We start from the raw sequence: 22,468 nt of genomic DNA on the forward strand, positions 1-22,468 counted from the left end.
TTGTTTACATTGTCAAATGAACGAAGTTACCAAATAGATATTTCAGTGTATATCAAATCGCGCAGAGACTCCAGAAAACAAAGTCGCCAAAAATATATTTTAGTCATTTCGCAATCTATCGGCATTTATCTGAATTATTATATATTGTGTATATTATAAATAGCCTTCACCATACTGTGTTTATCAACAACCACGACCTTCAGCTGTTGATGGAAATAATAATAATAAAAAAAGACAGATCTTCTTTACCTTCTAATCACTTGCGCATGCGCGCTATAACACTATTTACGCGTGTGTTTTCCGTATGGCAAAGTTGTTGGATAACACGCCCACAAACAAACAAACCACCCCAACCAGATTGACCGAAATAATAGATAACTATGAAAATATACTAACAGGTATTAGTTGATGTTATTTTTTCGGAAACACCAGTTGAATGCATCTTAAACAATTATAAATACATGCTATTCTATACTAGTTTTGTCTTTTACAGGGCAAACTATTTACAAGTATAATATTCTTTATGACTGTGAACATATCAGTAATTCCAGGGAAAAGATATCTGAGTGTAACTGCGAAGTTCGATCAGGGAGTATCGTATTAGACCTCATGATGTGCGCGTACTTTGTTCTATCCTCGGGAACAGTGGCCGGGACAGAACAAAGGTAGTGAGAACATATAAGGGGAATAAGCCGGATATTGCGGGTGTAAATCCATTGTTCACTTCCGTCTTCCATATGTTACCCAGCATATTCCAAGTTACTTTCCCATACAAATGCATTAAGCAGTCATTTCTCACTGAGTATGACCAGATGTCGTTTTGCGGGACAAAAATAGTCTGATATCGCAACTTGGGAAATGCTATACTGGTCATGTAGAGCAGTTATAAATATTTCTACGCCTCTCTTTCATTACGGAAACATGAATGAATTATTATTTTTTTTTTTTTTACATCGCATTTGAAATATGGAGAGCCAATATGTTATGCATGCTTAGAAATAAGGAGGTCAAAGTCCTCTGGCTTTCATTATGATTTAATATTTATTTATAGTTTCTTCCGCTGAGTATTTAAACAAAGGAATCTTTTTCTTATATCCGATTTACGCACTGGTGGGGAAAAGAAATGGAGAAACTCGATCTGTGTCACTTGATAGGCGGAAAGAAATACGAAGCGTCTGATTAGCTCGTGCCACTACTGAACTGCCGTAGAAAAGTTCGTAACAAAGAAAGTCGGATGTATTCTGCGTTGCCTGTAGCGTTTCTCAGTGCTGTACATCGTACATAGCCGCGAAAGTGAAATTGGTGAATGCCACTCAGTACTTCAGCTCCCTTCCGTTAGCCCCTTTCTTAAACTCCCCCTTTCCCCCCACTCCAAAGTCCTCCCCCTTGTGACGAGTGTGCGAAGCCTACTTTGGTTGGTGGTCATTGTCGAGGTTGGCTTTGCCGGGGGCGGCTGAAGAGAGAGAGAAAGAAAGAAAGAAGGAGAGAGAGAGAGAGAGAGAGAGAGAGAACGCCGTGTCTAGAACGCACTGGTATCACATGGGCCTCGTTCCTCCAGTACTTACTTGTCCGAGTGGAGCTACTGTACCTACTCGCGTGCGGGGTGATAGTCCGTTACTAGCCTGGTTTAGTGCATCGTAAGTTGCTGTAAAGTATGGTGGTTTGGGAGGTGTACTGCTCAATGGAACAATAGCATCAAAAGGTGAAATCTCCGCCTCCCCTTTTTAAATTTTGGGGACCAAATATGCATCGTGGGAAGTTTTGTCAGAATAGTATGAAGGATGACAAAGAAGAACATACTTAAAGAAAGGTAAGCACAATACACGATTATATAAATTTCAATAGATACATTTGTGCATCCGTTTTTGGTGATAAAGTTCTGTTAAATAAAACTTCTAAATTCGAAGTTTTTTTTTTTTAACATGTTAAAAATGCAAAACACTAAGTTAAAAAAAAAAAAAAAAACTCTTATTGTTGCCAGCACGTGTAGACAGTCGAGATGTATTAGTCATAGTTTCATGATATGAATTGATGTAAATATTTCATGTTTTGCCAGTAGGTGGCGTTTTCATAAAATTACGATCTCATAACTTGTCGTTGGGATCAATTTCAGTTATGAAAATCTATTAATATTTATATTTGGACCACGTATTTAGAATTTAGATAGCATTCGGAGCTACAGAATACGATGAAGGCTATAAAATTGCTAAGAAAATTAAAGTTTCCGTTAAAAATATGGAATTTCAGGGAGTAGATCGTAAACTCGTTGGTGGTGCTCATTTCCTCCCCTCTCCTGGGTTCCAAATCCCTCCAAATATCGAATTTCCTATTTCTATTCCACACCACACCACCCATCTGTGCAGAGCATTACCAACCGTAAGCCTCGTTCAGAAACCCTGCCAAATATGTTTGGTATGCGGACTCAGCCCAGCTCCTGTCATGCGTCTGCAAGAAGTACTTTCCTCTCGTAGCAGCTGGTGCTGACCTTTTAAAGATTTCTTGAAAGCTAAGGACTCCTTTAAATCTAATATCCGCACCTTCTCTATTCCGCCGGTACGACCTGGATAACTCCACAGATTCGGTTGGTTTCTATGACTACAGTACACGGTAAGAAACACGCCCGTCTGAGACATGTAATACAGATGTGGTTTTAAAACTGAGTTGGGATGATCTCCTTCACCCCCCTTATACAGCCTTTCGTAGGATCGTGACTGAACAACGCTAGTGCAAGATGAACGGCGTGAAAGAAAATAATAAATGATTACTTAAATACCCGGATGCAAACGCCCTTTCTTGACAGGGTGTTCACGAATGTATCTGCATACAGAGACGGCCAATGAAATTTGGCTGTATTTCCGAATCGAGTTGGACTATTAATGGTGTAATGTATTGAACGATGTAGCCTTGGCTAGTTTATTCGTATAGTAAGAGAAAGCTCCTTTCCAATTATCGTTCCATTGCTCTAGCCTCAAGCTTTAAAAAAAAAAATCCTTTAACAGTCGATTTGTACGATGTTCAACTTTGGAAAGAAGTCATGAAAAATGTTTTTAAAAAGTCTGGCAGTGGCTCTAGTTGTTTTTGGCGTCTCCTCTATTTTTTTTTTTTTTTTTTTGTCTTTTATTTGCCTATTTCTAAACCTCTGTATATTAATGATCATCCCTCTATTGACTACATACGTCATCCCGAGTTGTATTAAAAAAAATAAACATTACGAATTATCTGTTCGTTCTTTATATATTGGTTATATTTCAAATAATGAACATTTTGACCGAGGTTTACTTTATAATGCATTTCAATTCAGAAATTTGAGATCTTTATCTGATTGACAGGTTAAAGACTTCTGATAACGACAACATATATTCTTAACAGAAACCAGTGTACTTTGATACCATATGAAACGCGAATTTAATAAATTATCTTTTTATAATAAATAACAGAGAAATATCGTATTGCCATACAATTCAATACTCACTGAAATTCAGTTAATATAGAAACATGTAGGACACGATCTCCCTTTAACTTTAAAATTAAATGTCTCTTTTTCTGAAGACAATTCTAGAAACAATTCCATCTATCTCTGTTGCTGTTAAGTATCATAACTGTTATTATTCTGGTAACCCTGTATACACATTCAAGTAAGTGCAGATATGTACAGATATAGACATTCAAGTACTGTATATGTACAGATAAAGACATTCAAGTACTGTGTATATATATATATATATATATATATATATATATAGACATTCAAGTACTGTATATGTGCAGATATAGACATTCAAACATGTAGGACACGATCCTACATGTTTGAATATATAGACATATTTAGACTAAATGTCTATATAGTCTAAATTTCTACTATATAGACATTCAAGTACTGTATATATATATATATACATATATACATATACACATTCAAGTCTGTGCAGAATATATAATAGTAAATAATAGTATATATATATATAAAGTCTAAATTTCTACTATATAGACATTCAAGTATGTGCAGATATAACGTCTAAATTTCTACTATATATATCAAGGAACTTCAGCAGATGCCTATATATATATATATATATATATATATATATATATATATATACAGACATTCAAGTACTGTATGATATTTAAATAAATGAAATTTATAAATTACTATGATAAGTGTAGGAACTAATTACAACGAATAATTTTAATTATTAAATAAAATATTAAAATCATTCTTTTATAATATTTAGAATAAAATATTATATTTAATTTTATAAAGAAATATATTAATATTTTATAACTAAAATAATATATTTAATTTTATATATTATTCCGTTATTAGCTGAACAACGTTATTCATATTTATATACCATTTGGATTTTTTTTATTGGCAGGGGATTACAAATATATTACGTCATTTTTGCTGGATGTTATTATGTATAACAATTTGTGACAAAAAGTCAGGAAAGTTAAAAATCTGGCATAATAAATGCAAATTTTCAAAAATAAGTAAATAAATTAAAATAAAATAAAAATATAATAAATCATAATTTCCAAACATTATATTTTTTTTTCTGGAATGCCTGTTTATGGAGTATCAGTCTATCGTTTATTTCTACTAACAACAAATCGGTTTTTGTTCAAAACATGGAATCTTTCTCCCCCCCCCCCCTTCACGACATGCTTCACCCTGAAGGGGTAAAGCTTATCATCACAGCGTGTACCATTCAAGCCGACCTTAACCACACGTGTGAGTTATTGTAGACGGCTTTCCGCTGACCTCTAAGGGGTAAAGTAGTAATTAGGGGAGTTGAGGTCAAAAGTAACAAATCGCTAAGAGAGAGGTGGAAGAGATAGTGAGAGCATACATTAAAACTTCTTTAAATAAAGGAGATCTCTAAGTCCATTTTAATGCTACAGTTTTATTTTACGCTTTCTTAAAATTAATTTTATAAAAATTTTATAAAAATTAAAAAGTTTATAAAGATAAATATGTAAGAAAGTTTTAAAAAGAAAGTCGAGTAGCTCTCAAAGGTGAACTGTAGACTCCAGCACATATATATATATATATATATTATGGGAAAAAAAAAAAAAAAAAGAGCCCCAAACCATTACTTTACATATCCAGAGAATATATAGAGCAATAATTTGTGCATGTGCATGGTGTGACACGCAAGAAATCCTGTAAATCTGAAGTGCATCAGTATCATGGGTAAACGAAGGAGTTTTTTTTTATTTTATTTTTATTTTTTTTTAAAATTACTTTGAAAGACTGTTAAATGAAACAAGCGGTGACGCATTCAAGAATATATATTAATACTTGAGGTACAAATCAAAAGCCTGAAATGTGGAAAGGTAGCTTAAGATGTCATTCGACAAGAAATATTCATGTATGGAGATGTAAAAGTTTTACAGTGGTTACCTTGCATAATTTAGAATTCATGGTCAGAAGGTCGAATTCCTGATGATTGAAACAGAGGATTCATTTATAAAAAGGGAAATAAAACGGTAGATGACAGAGGAATTTTTTTCACTTATAAAGAGGATAAGAATTTGTGGAAGATGAACTTGGAAAATAACCAGAAAAACACTAACTGTATACAAGATGGTATTCAAACTAAATTTAACTTGCAGATCGAGTTGGGTTAGCAATGAAACAGTTGATCAAAGATTGGAGATATGATAGTTGAGAATGATCAGTGGCATAATTATATTAAAATGAAAATATTAAGAAGGAACTTGACATTATTATTCAAAAATGTGTGAGCAGAGCTAATATGTGGTGACGTGGAGGCTTAAACAGAATAGAAATGTTAACAAAACAGGTGTTTGATGTGGAGATGTCAGGGAAAGAGACCCAGAGGAAGACCAAGATCTAGTTGATTGACTGAGTCATGTCTGACTCAGTCAATCAACATCAATCAGACATCCCTTGAGGTATATATCAAGAAGTTGGATGTGGGAAGAAAATAAATTCTCTTCTAAGAATAATCAATACAAGATACACCCAACTGTGTGTGTGTGTGTGTGTGTGTGTGTGTGTGTGTGTGTGTGTGTGTGTGTGTGTGTGTGTGTGTGTGTGTGTGTGTGTGTGTGTTCAATTAATTTGAAATAGTATTCGAGCATAAAAACAAATGACAACGTTAGGATACACTGAATTTTATAATATAATATATTTAATTAACCATGGAAGCCAAATTAACACAGTTAATGATGAATAACTAAACTATGAAAATCCCTTTAAAATCCCGGTTTTGAGAAGAGTTTTTAAATCATTTTAAAATGATTTAAATTACATCTTTTTTATGATGTATGATTAATTATGATTATTAACTAAATTCATTACCGTATTTGTTATTTGTTTAGTTTTTTCTCACATTAATTTTTAATTATTAACATTTTATTTGTTAATTTCGATCTTACTTCTTGTGAGAGGGCGCTGAAACTTGTAAAATTATTGTACTAAAACATTTTGTAGCAATAAAAATTATACAATGATATTTTTGCGAAGTTCGAAATTTGTTTTTCTAGAGATTGAAGTAATTTTGTTTTTAATATGAAAACTCAAATAGCGGCATTGGCAGCCACGAGACTTCAAACTTAACGTGCTACAGACAGTTACTGTTGTAACTCTATGGCACTTTAGCACAGTGAATGGGTGGTCAAAGGGTTAGATAATCCGGAAACCCTGCTATAGAGATCGAATCTTTTATGTCCCCGTAGCAGAATGGCGGTCTCCCACCGCGCGATGACAATTATTACCACGTCAAGACATTCACAAGCCATCTACGCTCAAGGCAGGATTGAAACCCAGATTGGAAAATGTTGACTGTCCACTCGGTCTAGCTGATATTGGCTGTTTAGTCTTTGAGCAGGTTTTCTGGATTATGTATAATAATAATAATGATAATAATCAATGCATAAAAATATGTTTGTCTGTTTTTACATTTAAGTATTCACATGCGAAAAACAGTTCCTACTGTCAAAAACCTCGCCTCTTTATGTGACAGCGTTCATTTCCCCATTCTTGTTTCTTTTTATTTCCTTTCATGACTGTTTCTAACTGCAGATAAAAAAAAAAAATGGAAAAAAAAAAAAGAAATGGAAGTTTAATCTAACTCGTGATCAGCTTACATCAACCTGCTCTGCACGTGCAAACTCGAGGTCTGCCCGCGCACAAACTGACAACATACACAATCACGAGCTTACATTGTTACGCACTCACGTCTGATGGTCTGATTGGTTCGCGGAAATGATGTGCAGAGAGAGATTAAACAGTAGGCGGCCATTCCTTGTATAGTAGCCCTAATGATGGCGACATGCAGGCCATGTGGAGCATTAGCGCCGCTTAACGGCAGATAGTGTTACTTATCAGGCGTCGACATCGCGATAGTTTTTTTTTTTTTTTCCCTCTCTACCAAAACTACCCGGTTATTTCTTACTTTTTGAACCGTTCGTTAATGGGTTCTCAGCAGGAAGTAAAGATGTAGGCGTCTGCCCTTTATGGGGTGTAATTGTTTCCCAGTGTAAGGGGTCAGAATGCACAAAAATGAACGTTAAAACTTAATTTAGAATTTAGAATGACTTTTTGAAGGATTTAGCTGCCTTCTTTATCTGCTGAAGGCAAAAAAAAAAAAAAACCTTTTTTATTTTTCTTCTGGTATGTGTAGACCACTCACAGCGATGCGGTTACATAAAATACTCTTGTGACAAATGATGAACTCCCATTCTGGGAATAGGTTAGGCTTAGAGAGGCGTGTCTTAATGCGGTGATAAAATGTCAGTATTGTTGATCACACCATTCTATAGCAATGTATATAATAATAATCAAAGTAAGTTGTCTACCTTAAATTATGGAATTACTACAGTAAAAATGACTGAGTAGGCTGGGGGGGGGGATTGTACTTCAGTATTCTATGGATATAACTACGGCAAGGAAACATATACAAGCCCTCCGGTTATAGTTATTCGACATTCATAGGTGACTTGCAATGTGAAATAGGAATTCCAAACGGATGAGAAAGCGACTAAGGGGCCGTCCATAAATTATCAACAGGCACAAGCAGTATTTTTTTAGATCTATTTTGAAGATACAAATGATTGAGGATGTATTAAAAGCTTCAAAATCGTTTTCGATGTATGGATAATTTTTTGTTCAAGATTACGACAGGATTTACCTGTTAAAAAAATAAAAATTAAATTTAAAAAAAACATGAAGGTCAGTTGGGGGACAAAGAGAGGGGAACATAATCAACAGAAAGGATTCTATGACATCTTAGCTGCGTTATTCTGTCTTTCAAGGTTGCTAAATCAGGAACATGTCCTTCATACACCACAAGTTTCTGATGGTCCCACAACTAAAAGTCACAGAGGCTGAGATCAGGCGAACGAAGTGGGAAATGAAGGACTCGTCACTTCTGTGATCTGTGGAGGGTTTTCGTAACATTCTGTACCGACAATCGAATGTGAGGCGGTGCTCCATCCTGCACAACAAAGTTGCGCAGCATCTCTCGATACCTGAGAACAGAGACGGTGCAAGTCATTAGTCCTATCGAGTGAAGTTCTTCAAAAAGGTACGAACCGATAATAGACGATGCAGTGAAACCGCACCACTCTGTGACTTTCGATTGAGTGGAAAGGGATTCGTGTTGTTTATGGTCAAGACTGACTTGATCATAAACAACACGAACGTTCTGGTAAGGTGAGATCCATAGCACGTTAGTCTTGTGAGAACGACACGAATCCGTTTCGGTCTTCTTTATATCCACCAACTCGTCGGCAGAAACAGTGAGATTATGCAAAAATCTCGTGACTCTAGCGCCAATTGTCCGCTGGTGACAGAATTTTGTACTTTTTTTTTCTTCTGTAAATCAAAAAGCCCCATGTTCGAGAGTGTACTTACGTCAAGTTTAGGTGAATTTTGTCCAATACATTTTCCGGTACAGGACTCTGAACACCTCCTCTTTAATTCTAGCCATCCAGTATATTTTTCATACGACAAAAAACAAAATTGATTATTGTTAAATTAAGTACTGTATTCGAATATAAACTATTACTTTATAATATTTTGAAAAAAAAAATTAACCTATCTAGATAAACAGAAACAAGGAACTTCTAAATTGAATATTTTACACGTTTCAGGATTTGTTATTTTTTCTTAAAATGAGATAAAACATTTAATATTATTTTCTTCAATTTTTCTAAGAAATTTGAAAAAAAAAAAATCAGCTAACGCCTTTTTATTCCCGTATATACGGGAGTAGGCGAGGCCATTTAGCCCTATCTAACTTTTGGAGACTGAGTGGGCAGTTCAATCTCCACTGGTACCCAATCAGAGACAGATGGCCCAAGGCTATCACTAATTAAGCGGTACGCAGTGAAGAGAGACGGCTCAAATGTGCCGCCATCTCGTGGTCTCTAACCCTAACACAATATATTTTAATGTCTGAAATAATGTGGGTTCTACGGTCGATTTTCTTGAGTTTACAGGACGAAAAACCCGAGTTTCCGGGAGGAAAAACCTGCTTGCCCGTGCCAGAGATCGACTAACTCGGGAACCGGTCGAAAAAAGGCTTAGAAAAATTTCCTCTAGTCGCCGACTAGACTCGAAACCAAGACTTCCTTCGTGCGGCCTAGCGCGATGGTGTGCAAACGCCACATCCCGAGTTAGTCGACCTAAGAAATTTAAGACGTCATAAATTTAAAGCTAAGCTTGGTGACATTAGTATCGAGGCAACCATCAGTTGCATGGATTCTCATAGCTGTTAAATAAAATCATTCAGAGACTTTAAATAATCAACCTGCGTCTGACAATGGACAACTTAGCCTGAGAAGGAAATTCGTCTAATTTTTCATAGGAATCTTGAATTATATTTACAAAGTGTATTAACTGTAAAACTGCAAATATAAATCTACGAGCAAAGTCGTTTCAAGCGCTGCCACCTAGTGATTATTTTGCAATTTAGCAAAACAACTACCGTTGTATATAGTTAATATTCGGAAATTGCGCACGCGTCAATATTCGACGAGTAGTTGCTGTTGATCACCGACATTAATCACATTTCGCACATTTACGACCGAACGTCCCGATCTAACGGCAATGTCCATCTTTGGGAAAAAAATTTTACGGCACGGTAAATTTCTCGGTGGTATCGTCAGCGGTGTATGATGAAAAATTGTCGTCAAAGCTCTTCCAAGGTCGCAAGTCTCCCGAGCGGCAATTTACGACTTGAACGTGAACTGAAAGACTCATTCATTCCCAACCCTTTCTGTTTCCTGCCATCGGAACGATGTAAGGTCACAACGTAAGATGATATGTTGACCTCTGTCATCCCCAACCCCCCTTCTGAATGAACTTTTACCGACATACGCATCTAGTACCAAAGGCCACGTGTATTATTGGAGACACGAAGGAGGTTATAAACGGGGAAAAGTAGTTTATCGAAGTTTTTGATGCAACATCAAAGGAAAAGCGAATAAGGCGCCGCCTAGAATGGCGATAGGAATGTTTACGATCATCTCTTATCGCAAAGGTCAACAGTAACATCAACGGCCAGCCCAAGAGATAGCTGGTCTTTATCACGGCCACAAGTGAATCAAAAAGGAAAGACAAGCCTTTAAGATAATATTCTTTTGGTTGTCTTCCTCCTCATCATCAACTTCTTCTTCTTCTTGTTCCTCCTCTTCTTTGTCTTCCTGTTTTCATTCTTCCATTTGACATCAAGTTCTGTGAATTCAGCAGCTACTTCCTAGCCTTGGTTCTACCAGTTTCGTGAGGTACTGCCCCCTGGTGTGAGGTATGTGAATAATCTTTCCTCAAATGTAACTAAATCATGTTAACAACTCATGGTCGTACGTACTCTACGAACACTAAGCTGATAAGGCAGGGAGAGAGGACTTAACATGGAACGCAGCTATACAAACAATCTCAGATATCAGTAATGCTTTATCGGCTGGCCGGAAGTTGTGTGTGTCAAAATATTACACCGACAATAGTACGACTGGTCACTATGGCTACAACGTTTATTTAAACACCCCCTTCGCGATAAGAGGGAAGTAAACAACTGCGTTAGTTTAGCGGAGAGACAAATACCATGTCTGCCCTACTGTACGACACACACACACCAGCAGCGGTGGCCTACACGCGGAAAAAAAAAAAGACTTGTTGCAGGATTTTCACAAAAGCGTGACCGGGTGTCAAAGTAGAATGCGATTTGTTCGCGACCCCTTTAGGAGAAGACAGATTTATGACAATGTGGGAGTCCGATGACATCCCATTATAGGTTTTTGTGTTGATGGGCATGTGGGTTTGTAGAATGCGACCTCCCCTGAACCCCCAAAGGGAGGTAAATGATGACAAGAAAAGGATTTAGAGACTGTTTGTCATCGGAATCATTAAGAAATTCCAAATAGAGCTTAATTAATATTTGTTGACAAGTTTTACCTAATTTTTAATATAAATAAAATATTTCTTCAAAAAAGTTTTTTTTTTTGCCTTGCTGGAGTATTTTTAGCTTATTTTGGTTCTTATGATCTCATTGCAGATAAGTCATCATATGCCACTTCAGGATCACCAGTGGCGCCACCTGCCTATATTTCACAATAATGGTATATCCATCAATAGCCTCGACTACATATCACACAGATGGCACCTTGTCCCACGGAATTCCTTACAGCAGCCATTGTGACAGCTTTCCCACCAGACGCGATGGGAGCCATTTACACAGTAGGATCCCTGTGTTGACATCCCATTTGAGAAGAAACGGCTTAACATGCAGCCCACCCCCCGACCGTATTCCTTCTCCTATGCCAAGGCCTCGCGTTCTGCCAATTCCTAATGGTTACAACAATGTTTATAGGTAAGTGTCATTCTACATAATGGGACATTGCTACGCCCTCTAGTGACATTTTCTGAAAATAGTCTTTTTTTATTATTTTTTACTTTTAGTTTATTCAAATACCTCTTAGCATGAAAAGGATTTTAAGCTTTTGGCATGTGTAGTGCGCATGTACTGACATGAACAATTTCTTCTTCTTTTTTTTTTTTGTACTGTATTCAACTTACAGTTTACGGAAAACAGGTTTTTGCGCTGAAAAGCACAGAAACTTCTAGAAATTGTGAGAACTTGCAGGACGTTGCCCTTCTATTTGGAGCACCTGGAACTCCATCCTGATTTCAAGAGGCCCTTCAGTGTGTGTGTGTGTGTGCCATATGTGGCGGCGTCTTTTTGCATTTGTTTATAACAGGCGCTGTGAGTGATTGCATCGCCGCTAGCTTTTGACGAGGTTGTCTTTTTATCGTGCAACAAAACCTTTTTTTGTACACGTTCCTTGCCAAGAAAATAAAAAGGAAGGAAGGCAAAGAAGACATTGTTAAAGTGGTCAGCAAGCTACAACTGAAGGATGGATAGTACCTTAATCATTGCTTATTATTCCAACGTTTTACAGAAAGCAGAACAGTTGTTTGGATTAAAAAGAAAATGTTCTTCATATGATTATAACTTAAAAAAAAAAAAAAAGAAAGTCAGTCATGGAAAGAGGAGAAAATCCCCAATTATTAGATTAAACAAAAGTGCTCCGAACAATCATATACATATATATATACATACACGGGTATGATATGTTATCAAAAATGTAACTTTCAGCTAAAATAAGTAAATTAAGTAATGATAAAAATAAATGGTGTCCTTAATAAAAACTTATTTTTTAAATTAATTACAAGAGACTAATCTATAAAACCAAAATATATTAAAATATACATAGATTAAATATAGATTTTTGACTTTTAATTATATTTTAATTAAAAATTCATATATTGCAATTTATCTTCAGTGATTATTACAAAAGTATTTTTATAGATTTAGTAATAATTTTGCAAGCACAGAACATATTTAATTAATTTTCTTCTTTAATTTCTGTTCATTGTTAATTTATTATATACGATTGAAGATGCTTATTGCAGGAAGTTTATGGCAAGTCACTGGAGCCTGCTTCTGTATGAATTCCTCCATTATTTATTTTATTGATGGCTAATTCTGAAAAATCCTCAATAAGTTGCATATTATTTTAATACTCACTATTTAGCAATAAGTTTAAATTCTTCGAAAATTACTTCCATTATTAAACATAGCCAATTAACGAAATAGATTTTTATGGAATTACACTACTAGATGATTGCACATTTCTTATATAGAAATATTTTTAAGTAATTCCAAAGCAGTTGTATGGTGCTGCCACCTAGTGGACAAATAAAGAAACTACACGATCCGTAGTTATGTGCAAAACTTGTTTTTTTCGTTTTGTTTTTTCTTTGTGTTTTTAGTGAATGTTCTCTGTTGTTTTTTTCTATAACTTTAAAAAATGATATTCGAAATGGGGATTAAGAAAACACAGTATGGATTCACAAATAAGAAATAGGGGTTGGTAAATTGTATGAATAAGTGGTTGTAGCGGAAAAATCTCTTGAATAGTTTCTTCAAATTATTGGATTATTGATTGTTTTGTTCTTATTGATCATACAGATCAATACGTATTGACTAGCGTTTTCTGTATGCATCCTGCATACAGAGGGAAATCAGACAAGCTGTAGCATGTGTGTGCGTCCTTGTTTAAAAGAAATCTTTTTCGGGAGGGGATAGTTTAGGGAACATTTTACTCCCAGTATTGAGGGAATTTCCATTAGCATTGGATTTACCCCCACTCCCCATGTAGTCGATCCCCGTTCATGCTTACAGCAGTCAGAGAAAAACTAATGGCAATTGATCACAACCCAGCAGTCAAATATAAATCAATGCAAGTAAAATCGTTCAAATGTATTGAACAGTTAACAGGGGGAAGGCGTACAAATAGCGAAAAAACATAGACAGAAACTGCTAACTGATGAACCTTCAAAATGGTGAAACAGAAATTCCAGCAATCCGTCTGATTGAAATCCGGCTCTCTCACTCTTTCTCTCTCTCTTCGAGATGAATATGAATACGAAGGATGTGTAGCCTTTGTCCTGGGTAGTTTCAATGAACTCCGTCCGTTTGTGTCGGTAAACAACTTCCACAAGTCCGTAAACATTTCCTGCTGCCGCTGTTTGGGCAGTAGTGGTGTAGTTCGGGTATCGGAACGGAGGGTGATCGATAATCCGCACAGAAACGGACAATCACGGAGGAATGTTGGGGAAACGCAACATTAGCGTTCTAAGCTGATTGTCATTAAACGTCTGTCGGTCCGATGATGGCGGACAGGATAACGTGATCAGTTGATTAGATCCCTTGTTTCCGGACAGAACACATCTATCAGACAACGACCCTAGGATTACAAGTTAAGGTTACTGAATCAGTTAGGTTCCGCGTGCGCTGATGAAACCCTGCAAAGGGTGTCACTCCTCGAAGGACACTCAATACGTTACATTCACAGATGGAGAGATACATCAAACACATGCATATGGTGAAGAGATAATGAGGCCATTTGCACCTAAATATCTAACACAGAATTTAGTGGTCGTCGCATCGAATGACTTTCTTGATGGAGGGAAATTTCCACTTGGTTTTCCCCTTCCAAGTTCGAAAAATTAGTTTTCAGTGTAGCCTCAAGCTTAGGAATGTGTAGCTTGCTGAAACGTGGTCTATTTCGTAACATGTCTGCCACCTAGCAGATTCCAACGAAACTTAACGTTACCATGGAAACAAAACGTTGAATACGCAGAAAAATTTTCTTATGTTTTATGCTTTGACTCCATCACCCAACTCAAATGTGTTCCTTAGCCTAAATTTCATTAGGATACTGCTCGTGATTACATCAAGCAACTAAAGTGAGGAAGCAATTACATCCTTTCTATTGACTGCGCATTTTGCAAATGATTAAACATTTACCACTGTCATGCGAGATCGCCTAACTCCGTCCATGTTCGAAAATGCACGTCTTTCCGATTGCGCTATTTTTTTTTTAAATTATTTTTTTGAAATCTAATATTATTTTTATAGTCATTAAAATGAAAGGGCTTCATGTCTCAGTCAATAGCAACGATGCTGTCGAGAATATATATAACATGTTAAACAAATAAATATATTTAACATGGGATTGCCCTCCTAACCTCGTATGGTCAAAAAGGCCAGTCTGAGCAGATTTGGACTTTGGGACATGTGTCACTGCCGCAGATTATACTTATCATTAAAAAGAACGAATATTGTCACAAATGGAATACGACAACTTTAAAATTTCAAATATTCATAAGTTTATGACCACCAGCCGTTTTTAACAAATAATAATATTATTTTATTAGCATTAGCAGCTTCCTTCGTAACTATCGCTCACACAGAGTATTTACTCTCGTCCTTAAAAGGACTGCTATATGGGAAAAGCAAGAATGTTTTTCATATTCCCCGTTATCTGTAGAGGACAATGTATGGGTAGGGTGTTATTCAGCTATATAAAGCCCTGATCATGGCAGGAGAGTAACAGCAATAGCCAAGCCTCAGAGTTTCTTTGGATACAGCATTGCCATCCATCACCCTCCCTGGAAACCCATTTTAGTCGCCTCGTACGACATGCATGAGCTACATGGTGCTATTCTTATCCCGGCAACCACACGTCCTTCTCCTTATAAGGACTGGCTTAAAGGGGCGAAGCAAGAATGCTTTTCATCTCCCCGTTATCTGTAGAGGACAGTATAATGATAAGGTGTTATTGAGCTATATAAAGCTCTGATCATGGCAGGAGGATAACAGCAATAGCCGAGCCTCAGTTAGAACCTCATTGGCTACAGCACTGCCATATGTTAAGGTAAAGCCGTCTCTAAAAATTCGGACGATCCCTAGGCCACTCAATCGTGGGCGAAAGACCGTCCATCTCATCTCAGCGTTGGTTCCACTCAGTGATAGCCTTCCACCCACACACCACCACCGAGCTGAACCGCTCATATTCCGAAGAAAAGCATTCACCGACAAAGCCCCTCAGCGGGCCGTGCCGGAGAACACTTTCTTCGGAGACTGAAATTGTTCCCTTAATGCAAAAACCTTAAGAGAGCGAACTCAAACTTTCGAATCTCTGCGTAGCATCCGGAACTTTACTTGTACTTTACAGATATATAAAAAATAAAGGTTTATATTAATAAATATAAAAAGAAATATTTTTATCTCATTTTAAAGAATATTTTTTCTAAAATTTCGAGATGGAATTTATAGTTTTACCTTTTGATATAAAATATTCTGACTTATTTTAGTATTTTATGAAGAAAATACTGCAATCTACTGTATTTCTCTCTTAACAGACTATGTTATTACAAATATTTATATTAGGATTCCTATAAATACCAGCGATTTGAGAGAAAAAAAAATGTATCGCATAAGTATAGGCTTAGATCAAGAGATGGCGCCACAGTCACCGGAAGTCGAAAAGAGGTTATTTTAGTTACTGGAATTTCTTTCAAGAGCAAAACACACGTAAAATTATATAAGAATAAAATTCGGGAATAAACAAAATCAAATATTTATTCAACGTCTGTGGTATAAGTGTGGCTTTTCATGACGATGATCAGCCAACAGCTTGACATCTTTTAGACAACTTAATTTAAGTTGCGAGATGAAGTCAGACGGAAACTTAAAGAGAGGAAAAAAAAAAAAAAGGCTTCATTTGAGCCGCGAAGCAAAACAAAAGAAGCCATCCAGCTTGTCTTGTCAAATAATTGCACTTCTTATTTCTCTAATGTCATCCGGAGAGGTGGAGTTAAGGGGACTCAAGATGGGGGGGGGAAATGAGGGTGGAAGCGAGATTAGAGTCGAGGGTGTGCTAGATGAGCCGTAAAAGTAATCCACGAGCTCCTCCCTTCGGAGACATGTCGCCCGTGTCACAGTGATGAGGTCTTGTAACGGTGACTCGAAGACAAACGGCCGCCCCTCTCGGACGCAAAAGGAACGGCGCGTTTAGCGGCAGTTCAAAGTGTCATCAAGGCAAATCCTCGTGGCTAAAGGGACGAGGTCCACTTGATGGAGTCAAACGATGATTTTTGAAAGAATTCGAAGTTCAAAGTTTCGAATCGTCTTAGAAATTATTTTCTTCTATATGAACCTAAATGATTAGGTACACTTAACAAAAAATCAACTGCTAAACATAACATTGAATGCTATTGATGAGAGGATTTTCGTCCCTGTTGTCTGATGAGACCCAATTGTTCGAAACAGACAACAGAGTCGTGTTAAGGCAACTCATGTGTTGAATGCTGTCTGTCCTCGCAAGCTCTCGGTCAATTGAGAAACTAAGTTTTCAAGGCACAGCTCTGTTTTACTATTTCGCTACAAGAAATGATCATGGATATTTATTGTCCGTTCTTTCAATAATTTAACTAATAATTGATGCCGTTCCATCCTCCCAGTCTCATGGGTGTCTAGAGCTTTGAGTAGAAGCCCAATGCCGATTGGAATATGTTAAAAGTAAGAGAATTCAGAATTATACCCATTATAATTATAAAACATAAATTGGTGGTTTGTGTTGATTCTTCTTATACTTTGGATGCTTCCTAACGACTAAAAGCTGTTGATATGCGGAATGACCTCAGGGATTAGACCAGACAATAGCACATAATGGTTGTATTGATCTGGATTAACCAAAGGCCATTCAGACTATGGTGTGCTATTGTCTGTAAAGAGTATGGTGTCGAAAGCTTTGTTTTAAGTGAGATTTTACCGATCAGTATATTCGCTATTGTCACCTGATACCAGATGAAGGAAGGTTTTTATAGCTATTTCTGTTATTCTCTTTTTTTAGAATCTTTGGGGAAAATATTGCTTTTCAGTGCAAGCCAAGGACCGATTCTAATTCAGTGATATAACCAACCCAACGTTTAGGTGGAGGGGGGGGGGGGGAGGATATCCAAGAACAACTCGAATACCATTCAAAACTTTTACTTTTTAGAGGTCAACATTGTGGAATAAAACACGAGTAGATAAGTTAATAGTGGTGGTGGGAGGGAATCTTAAAAATATCCTGAACTACCAGAGATTTCTTGTTGAAAAAGGGGGCGTTGGATCATCTATATTTGATTACATCATTCCGATTCAAATCCCACGTTCGTACTTGCCTGGGAACCGACAACACGCCCGTTCTAACCCCGATCGCGAGTCACATCTGCATCCGTGCTTGCAGCTCCGCCAGCCTCCCTCTCTCTCTCTCTCTTTCTGTCTTCCCTTGTGTTTCTACCGAGCAGTTCTCCTGCCGTAGATCCTTCCGCAAGACCCGTCGTGTATCGGAGCGCCGTGGGTTGTGAGCAGGCGTGTAGTTCCCGCACGACGAGGCGGGTATGTCCCAGGAGCTCTAGCAAAACGGGGAAAGCACGCGGTCGGAGCAGCAGCAGCAGAAGCCGCCACTATTACTCGATTCAGTTCGGAACGAGCAGGCAGGAAACGTGCACACACACATATACACACACACACGCTCGCGAGTGCGGTTGTCGAGTGCTCGCTTCACTTCGTCTACCTACGGCGACGGACAGCAGCACAACACCTGCTTCGAAGATCCAAAATCGACGAAGCTGTTTGTTCTCCGTCTTTTGGAAACCTCCTCGTGCGGTACATGGATTTTTTTTTTTCTTCTCTTTTTGTTTGTTTGCTTTGTCTTCGCCGTACAGGATGATTGTGGACGGCAGTGAAATCTTAGTTAAAGTGCCGATGACAGGAGGGATGTCTTCAATGCAACCCGTTCACTTTTAGCTTCCAATTCTCACCGAGGAAGTGTTTATAGAGAAGGAAGTTGGTGCTATACGGTCTTCCCCAGACCCCCTCCCCCCCATAAAGGAGAAAGAAGCCAATTAACAGGATTGCGCGTGCATTTATGATCCCCTGAAGTTGATTTTGTGTATAACTGAAAGAACAGGTATTTATCTGACTTTTTTTGCATTCCTTTTTAATATTTAATGTTTGTATAGTCAATACGAATCACCAATAAAATAAATTGCGCACCCAAAGTGCGAGAATTTGTATGCATTTTAGATTTAGACCAAGTCAAGGATTTGATTAGAATTAGGCCTAACTATATCTTTATGTCCAGAGCGTTAAAGATTGAGCTCTTTCAAGCTTACAACCCATTCCTTTTCTAGCCAAGGTGTTGTATATGTACATCTCCTCCGTAACCATGGAGATAAAGTAATCTATATTTGGTTTTAAGTCATCCCATTGTTTGCTTACTATTCATTCATTCTCATAATCAAATAACGACTATTTTTCCATTATACAGAAATTCATAATATAAAAGCTTGAGACTTCCAAGTACATTAGCTCATTTCGCGTGACAAGACAGAGGAAAACAAATTAAGAAGGTCGCTCGGATGTAAACATAAGTCATATCGAAGAATGAAGTTCGATCTTGTTTTATTACCTTTTAAATGTCTCTGCCATCAGTAGATCTCTACTATCATAACAACAATGGAACAATGCTTAATATCGTTGCTATGACAATACCAATTCAGACTTGTAAACTAAAATGCATATCTAAAAGTAATTGTTGAAACATTCGACATTAAAAACAACAAGGGAACTAAGTATCCATTCTCACTTCTCAATAAAACGTGTATTGGTTCGTTCGTCTGTCGCTTATCGAATAATAAGAACGGGTCAAAGGGTCAAAGAAGTGTATTGTTTTGTGTGTGTGTGTGTGTGTGTGTGTGTGTGTGTGTGTGTGTGTGTGTGTGTGTGTGTGTGTGTGTGTGTGTGTAAACGAGACAGACAAATAATGGTTATTTGTCATTGGGATTATTCTTCTTATTCTCAGGAGAGCCAAACATCCCCCCCCCCCCAAGCTGGAGGAAAATAGGGGTTAGAAAAACGGAGGAACCATCATGCATGTATTTTTCATATGTAGCAACTCTTAATGACCTCCGAATAGCCTTCCACATCCTTGTCAGGTGGTGGGTTTCCGAACATGCACAGAAGACCACCGCGCGAGCGAGCGCACGCACACACACACACACACACGTAGGAAAAACTGAGCAGGTATTGGCATAAACTGCCACACTTTATTGATTGACCACTACGGTCGTAATCGTCATTTTCATTATCGCCAATGCACGGTGTATGCGTGGCATTTCTCAAGTACCGCACGCAAAACACTGCGGACAGGAACGTGTAGAACCAGAGATGGTCATGTGATCGATGACGTCACGTGCAGAGGTGTTACGTGGTAGTGGATGGCGCGCGCAGGGGGGGGGGAACATTGTCACGGAAATATACACGAGATCTGGGCCATTGTTTAAGTATCGATATTTTGATGGCTGTATGACATGTTACAAGTCCACAACACTTGTCTCATACACGCGTGTGTGTGTGTGTGTGTGTGCGCGCGCGCGATCACTTGAGATGCATCGAGTAGTTTTTTTTTTTAATTTTTTATACTGTTGATAACATGCTATCCAGTCATTTAATGGATACCCCATTACTTTTCTTGTAATTTTACGGTCGATAGTTGCTTTTAGTTAGTAATGTTTTAACATATTGCGTGTTAGTAATAGTATCAGTTTTACCAAGAAATTTTTTTTTTTTCCATTTCGGTGAATTCCCCCCCCCCCCCCCCAACACACACATACACACACACACACACATACGCGCGCGCGCCTGCATGTTAAAGAACCCAGCAAACAATTTGATTATATCTGTTAGTTTGTAGTTTAGCTACTAGATGGCAGCAGCAACGAGCGTCAGGTTAGCATTTAGTTTAGCTGCAAGTTTTTTTTTGTTTTTTTTAACCGTCCTCAGCTATTATTTTAAAGTTCGAAATTATTGTACAAAAGAATCAAAGATACATTTACAACATCGCACATTTCACAATGAAAATATTGTACTCCTAGGAAGACCTCGATTTTTCTTGAAACTACCAATTGATCCCAGATATATCATCAAAAAACCGGTTAAAAGTGGGGGAAAACAGTTTATCTCTCTTTCAATTTGTATAATAATTTATTCTATTTTCAGAGCAATGAAACGCGACAAGACAGGCAATAATCCTTTAGTACTACTGAGTTACAAAAGAATTCTCTCCACATCCCCTTCATTTCCCTACTACATTAAATGACTTAAAAGTACAAAAATGGTAGCAATCAAAAGAAAGAAGAATAAACATGCATTTATTGTTTCATTTAAGTTTCAATGAACAAACAGCAAAACAATGTGGAAGCGATCGAGTAGACAGATGAAAAGAAGACAAACTTGGTATTGCACGACTTAAGAAGACAAATTCTGCTTGGAGCACGTGTTTTCTCCTTTTATTATTCATCCTGCCCTGTTTCTAATATTTATTACAATATAATTCCCGCGGAGGGCACAAACAATTGGGAGAGATCCAACCGTAAATAGATGTACACATATCGAACTTGGTCAAAATGCACATTTGATTAGCTCGAACAACAAACTATTTACATTTTAAAAACACTGCGTATTTTAATATTAATAAAAATAAAAATACATATCTAGATAGATAAGGAGATTGGGTGCCTAATCCGATGCTATTTGACTGGCCAAATACCATCGGATAAACAAAGCCAACATTTATGTTTAGTTTCCAAGACAACACAAAAACATGTCAGTTGAAGCCTGGTAATATTTATTGTTACATTTGTTTCAACGCTTTCAACAAAGATTGTTAACAGAGGCATTCCCAAATTAAAGACTGTAGAACCGCTTCTAAATGTGTAGATGAATGTACAAGACATGAAGAATTACAATCCATTTGAAGAATGTAAAGACAACAAAATGTAGGCAACTTAATGGAATAAGACACGATAATATTGAGTAGGAAATTAATGCTCATCAAACAGCTAGAGTTAATGGATTTAGGCACGACTTTGTAATGGAAATTAGTAAATAAAGATAGCATGAATAAATTCAGTCTATCCCTTCTTGTGAGGGTCAAGATTTTTATGCTTTTTTTTTTTTTTTTTTTTTGAGTTGCGAATTACAGAAATAAACGGAAAATTTTATTCAAATAAATTTAAATATAAAGAACTGACTTTTTTTTTTTCTTTGAGGCTTTCATTTAATATTTCAGATAATTCATAATTAGCGATCTGTAGGATTTCATGACCTAGTAGTTTGACAAATTCCGACAAAACAAGTATTTTCTTCTCAATTAGCTTTATTTCGCGAAATCCCCAGTTGAAGTTCCTCCTTTTGTTAACCCAAAGGTCACCGCTGATCAAAGTGCGAAGCTATTTACTGTCCTGCACCCCGCGGACTTATCTCGTAATGAGACTGAAACTAAATGAACGGTCACGTGACCACTTGGTTAGTTGCCTTTCATTAGCAGCGTGTGTGTGTGTGCCACGTGGGGAAAAGACGCCAAAGAACGAAGCTTCCTTTAGTAAAAAAAAAAAAAAAAAAAAAGAAGAAGAAGAAGAAGAACAATACGAAGAAAGGCACGAAAGGGTCTATGATAGAAGTACTCGGAGAGAAGGTATTGAGGCGTATTGATCGCACGGGACCTTTGAATCAGCGAACAATCAAGAAATTGTGTGAAC

The 22,468-nt window shown here is 37.2% G+C and overlaps 1 protein-coding gene across 3 annotated transcripts in view; it reads left to right on the top strand.

Annotated features, from left to right (window-relative positions):
• Positions 1-642: 642 nt before the first annotated feature.
• Positions 643-22,468, top strand: part of LOC150101559 (uncharacterized) — a 166,048-nt gene continuing 144,222 nt past the window's right edge. Inside the window, exons 1-2 of one of the 3 annotated variants that reach the window (XM_090400083.1) lie at positions 643-1,810; positions 11,526-11,840. In XM_090400083.1, coding sequence (XP_090256209.1) covers positions 11,587-11,840 — 254 coding nt within the window. In that variant the 5' untranslated portion in view covers positions 643-1,810; positions 11,526-11,586. Of the gene's footprint in view, positions 1,811-10,645; positions 10,779-11,525; positions 11,841-18,335; positions 18,838-22,468 lie in introns of those variants that run through there. The other 2 variants (XM_090400084.1, XM_090400085.1) reach the window with 2 other exon arrangements.

The sequence above is a fragment of the Typopeltis vanoorti genome, chromosome 11 (genome assembly GCF_054136105.1).
Source record: "Typopeltis vanoorti isolate ZY-2024b chromosome 11, IOZ_Tvanoo_1.0, whole genome shotgun sequence".
Taxonomy (NCBI): Eukaryota; Metazoa; Arthropoda; class Arachnida; order Uropygi; family Thelyphonidae; genus Typopeltis; species Typopeltis vanoorti.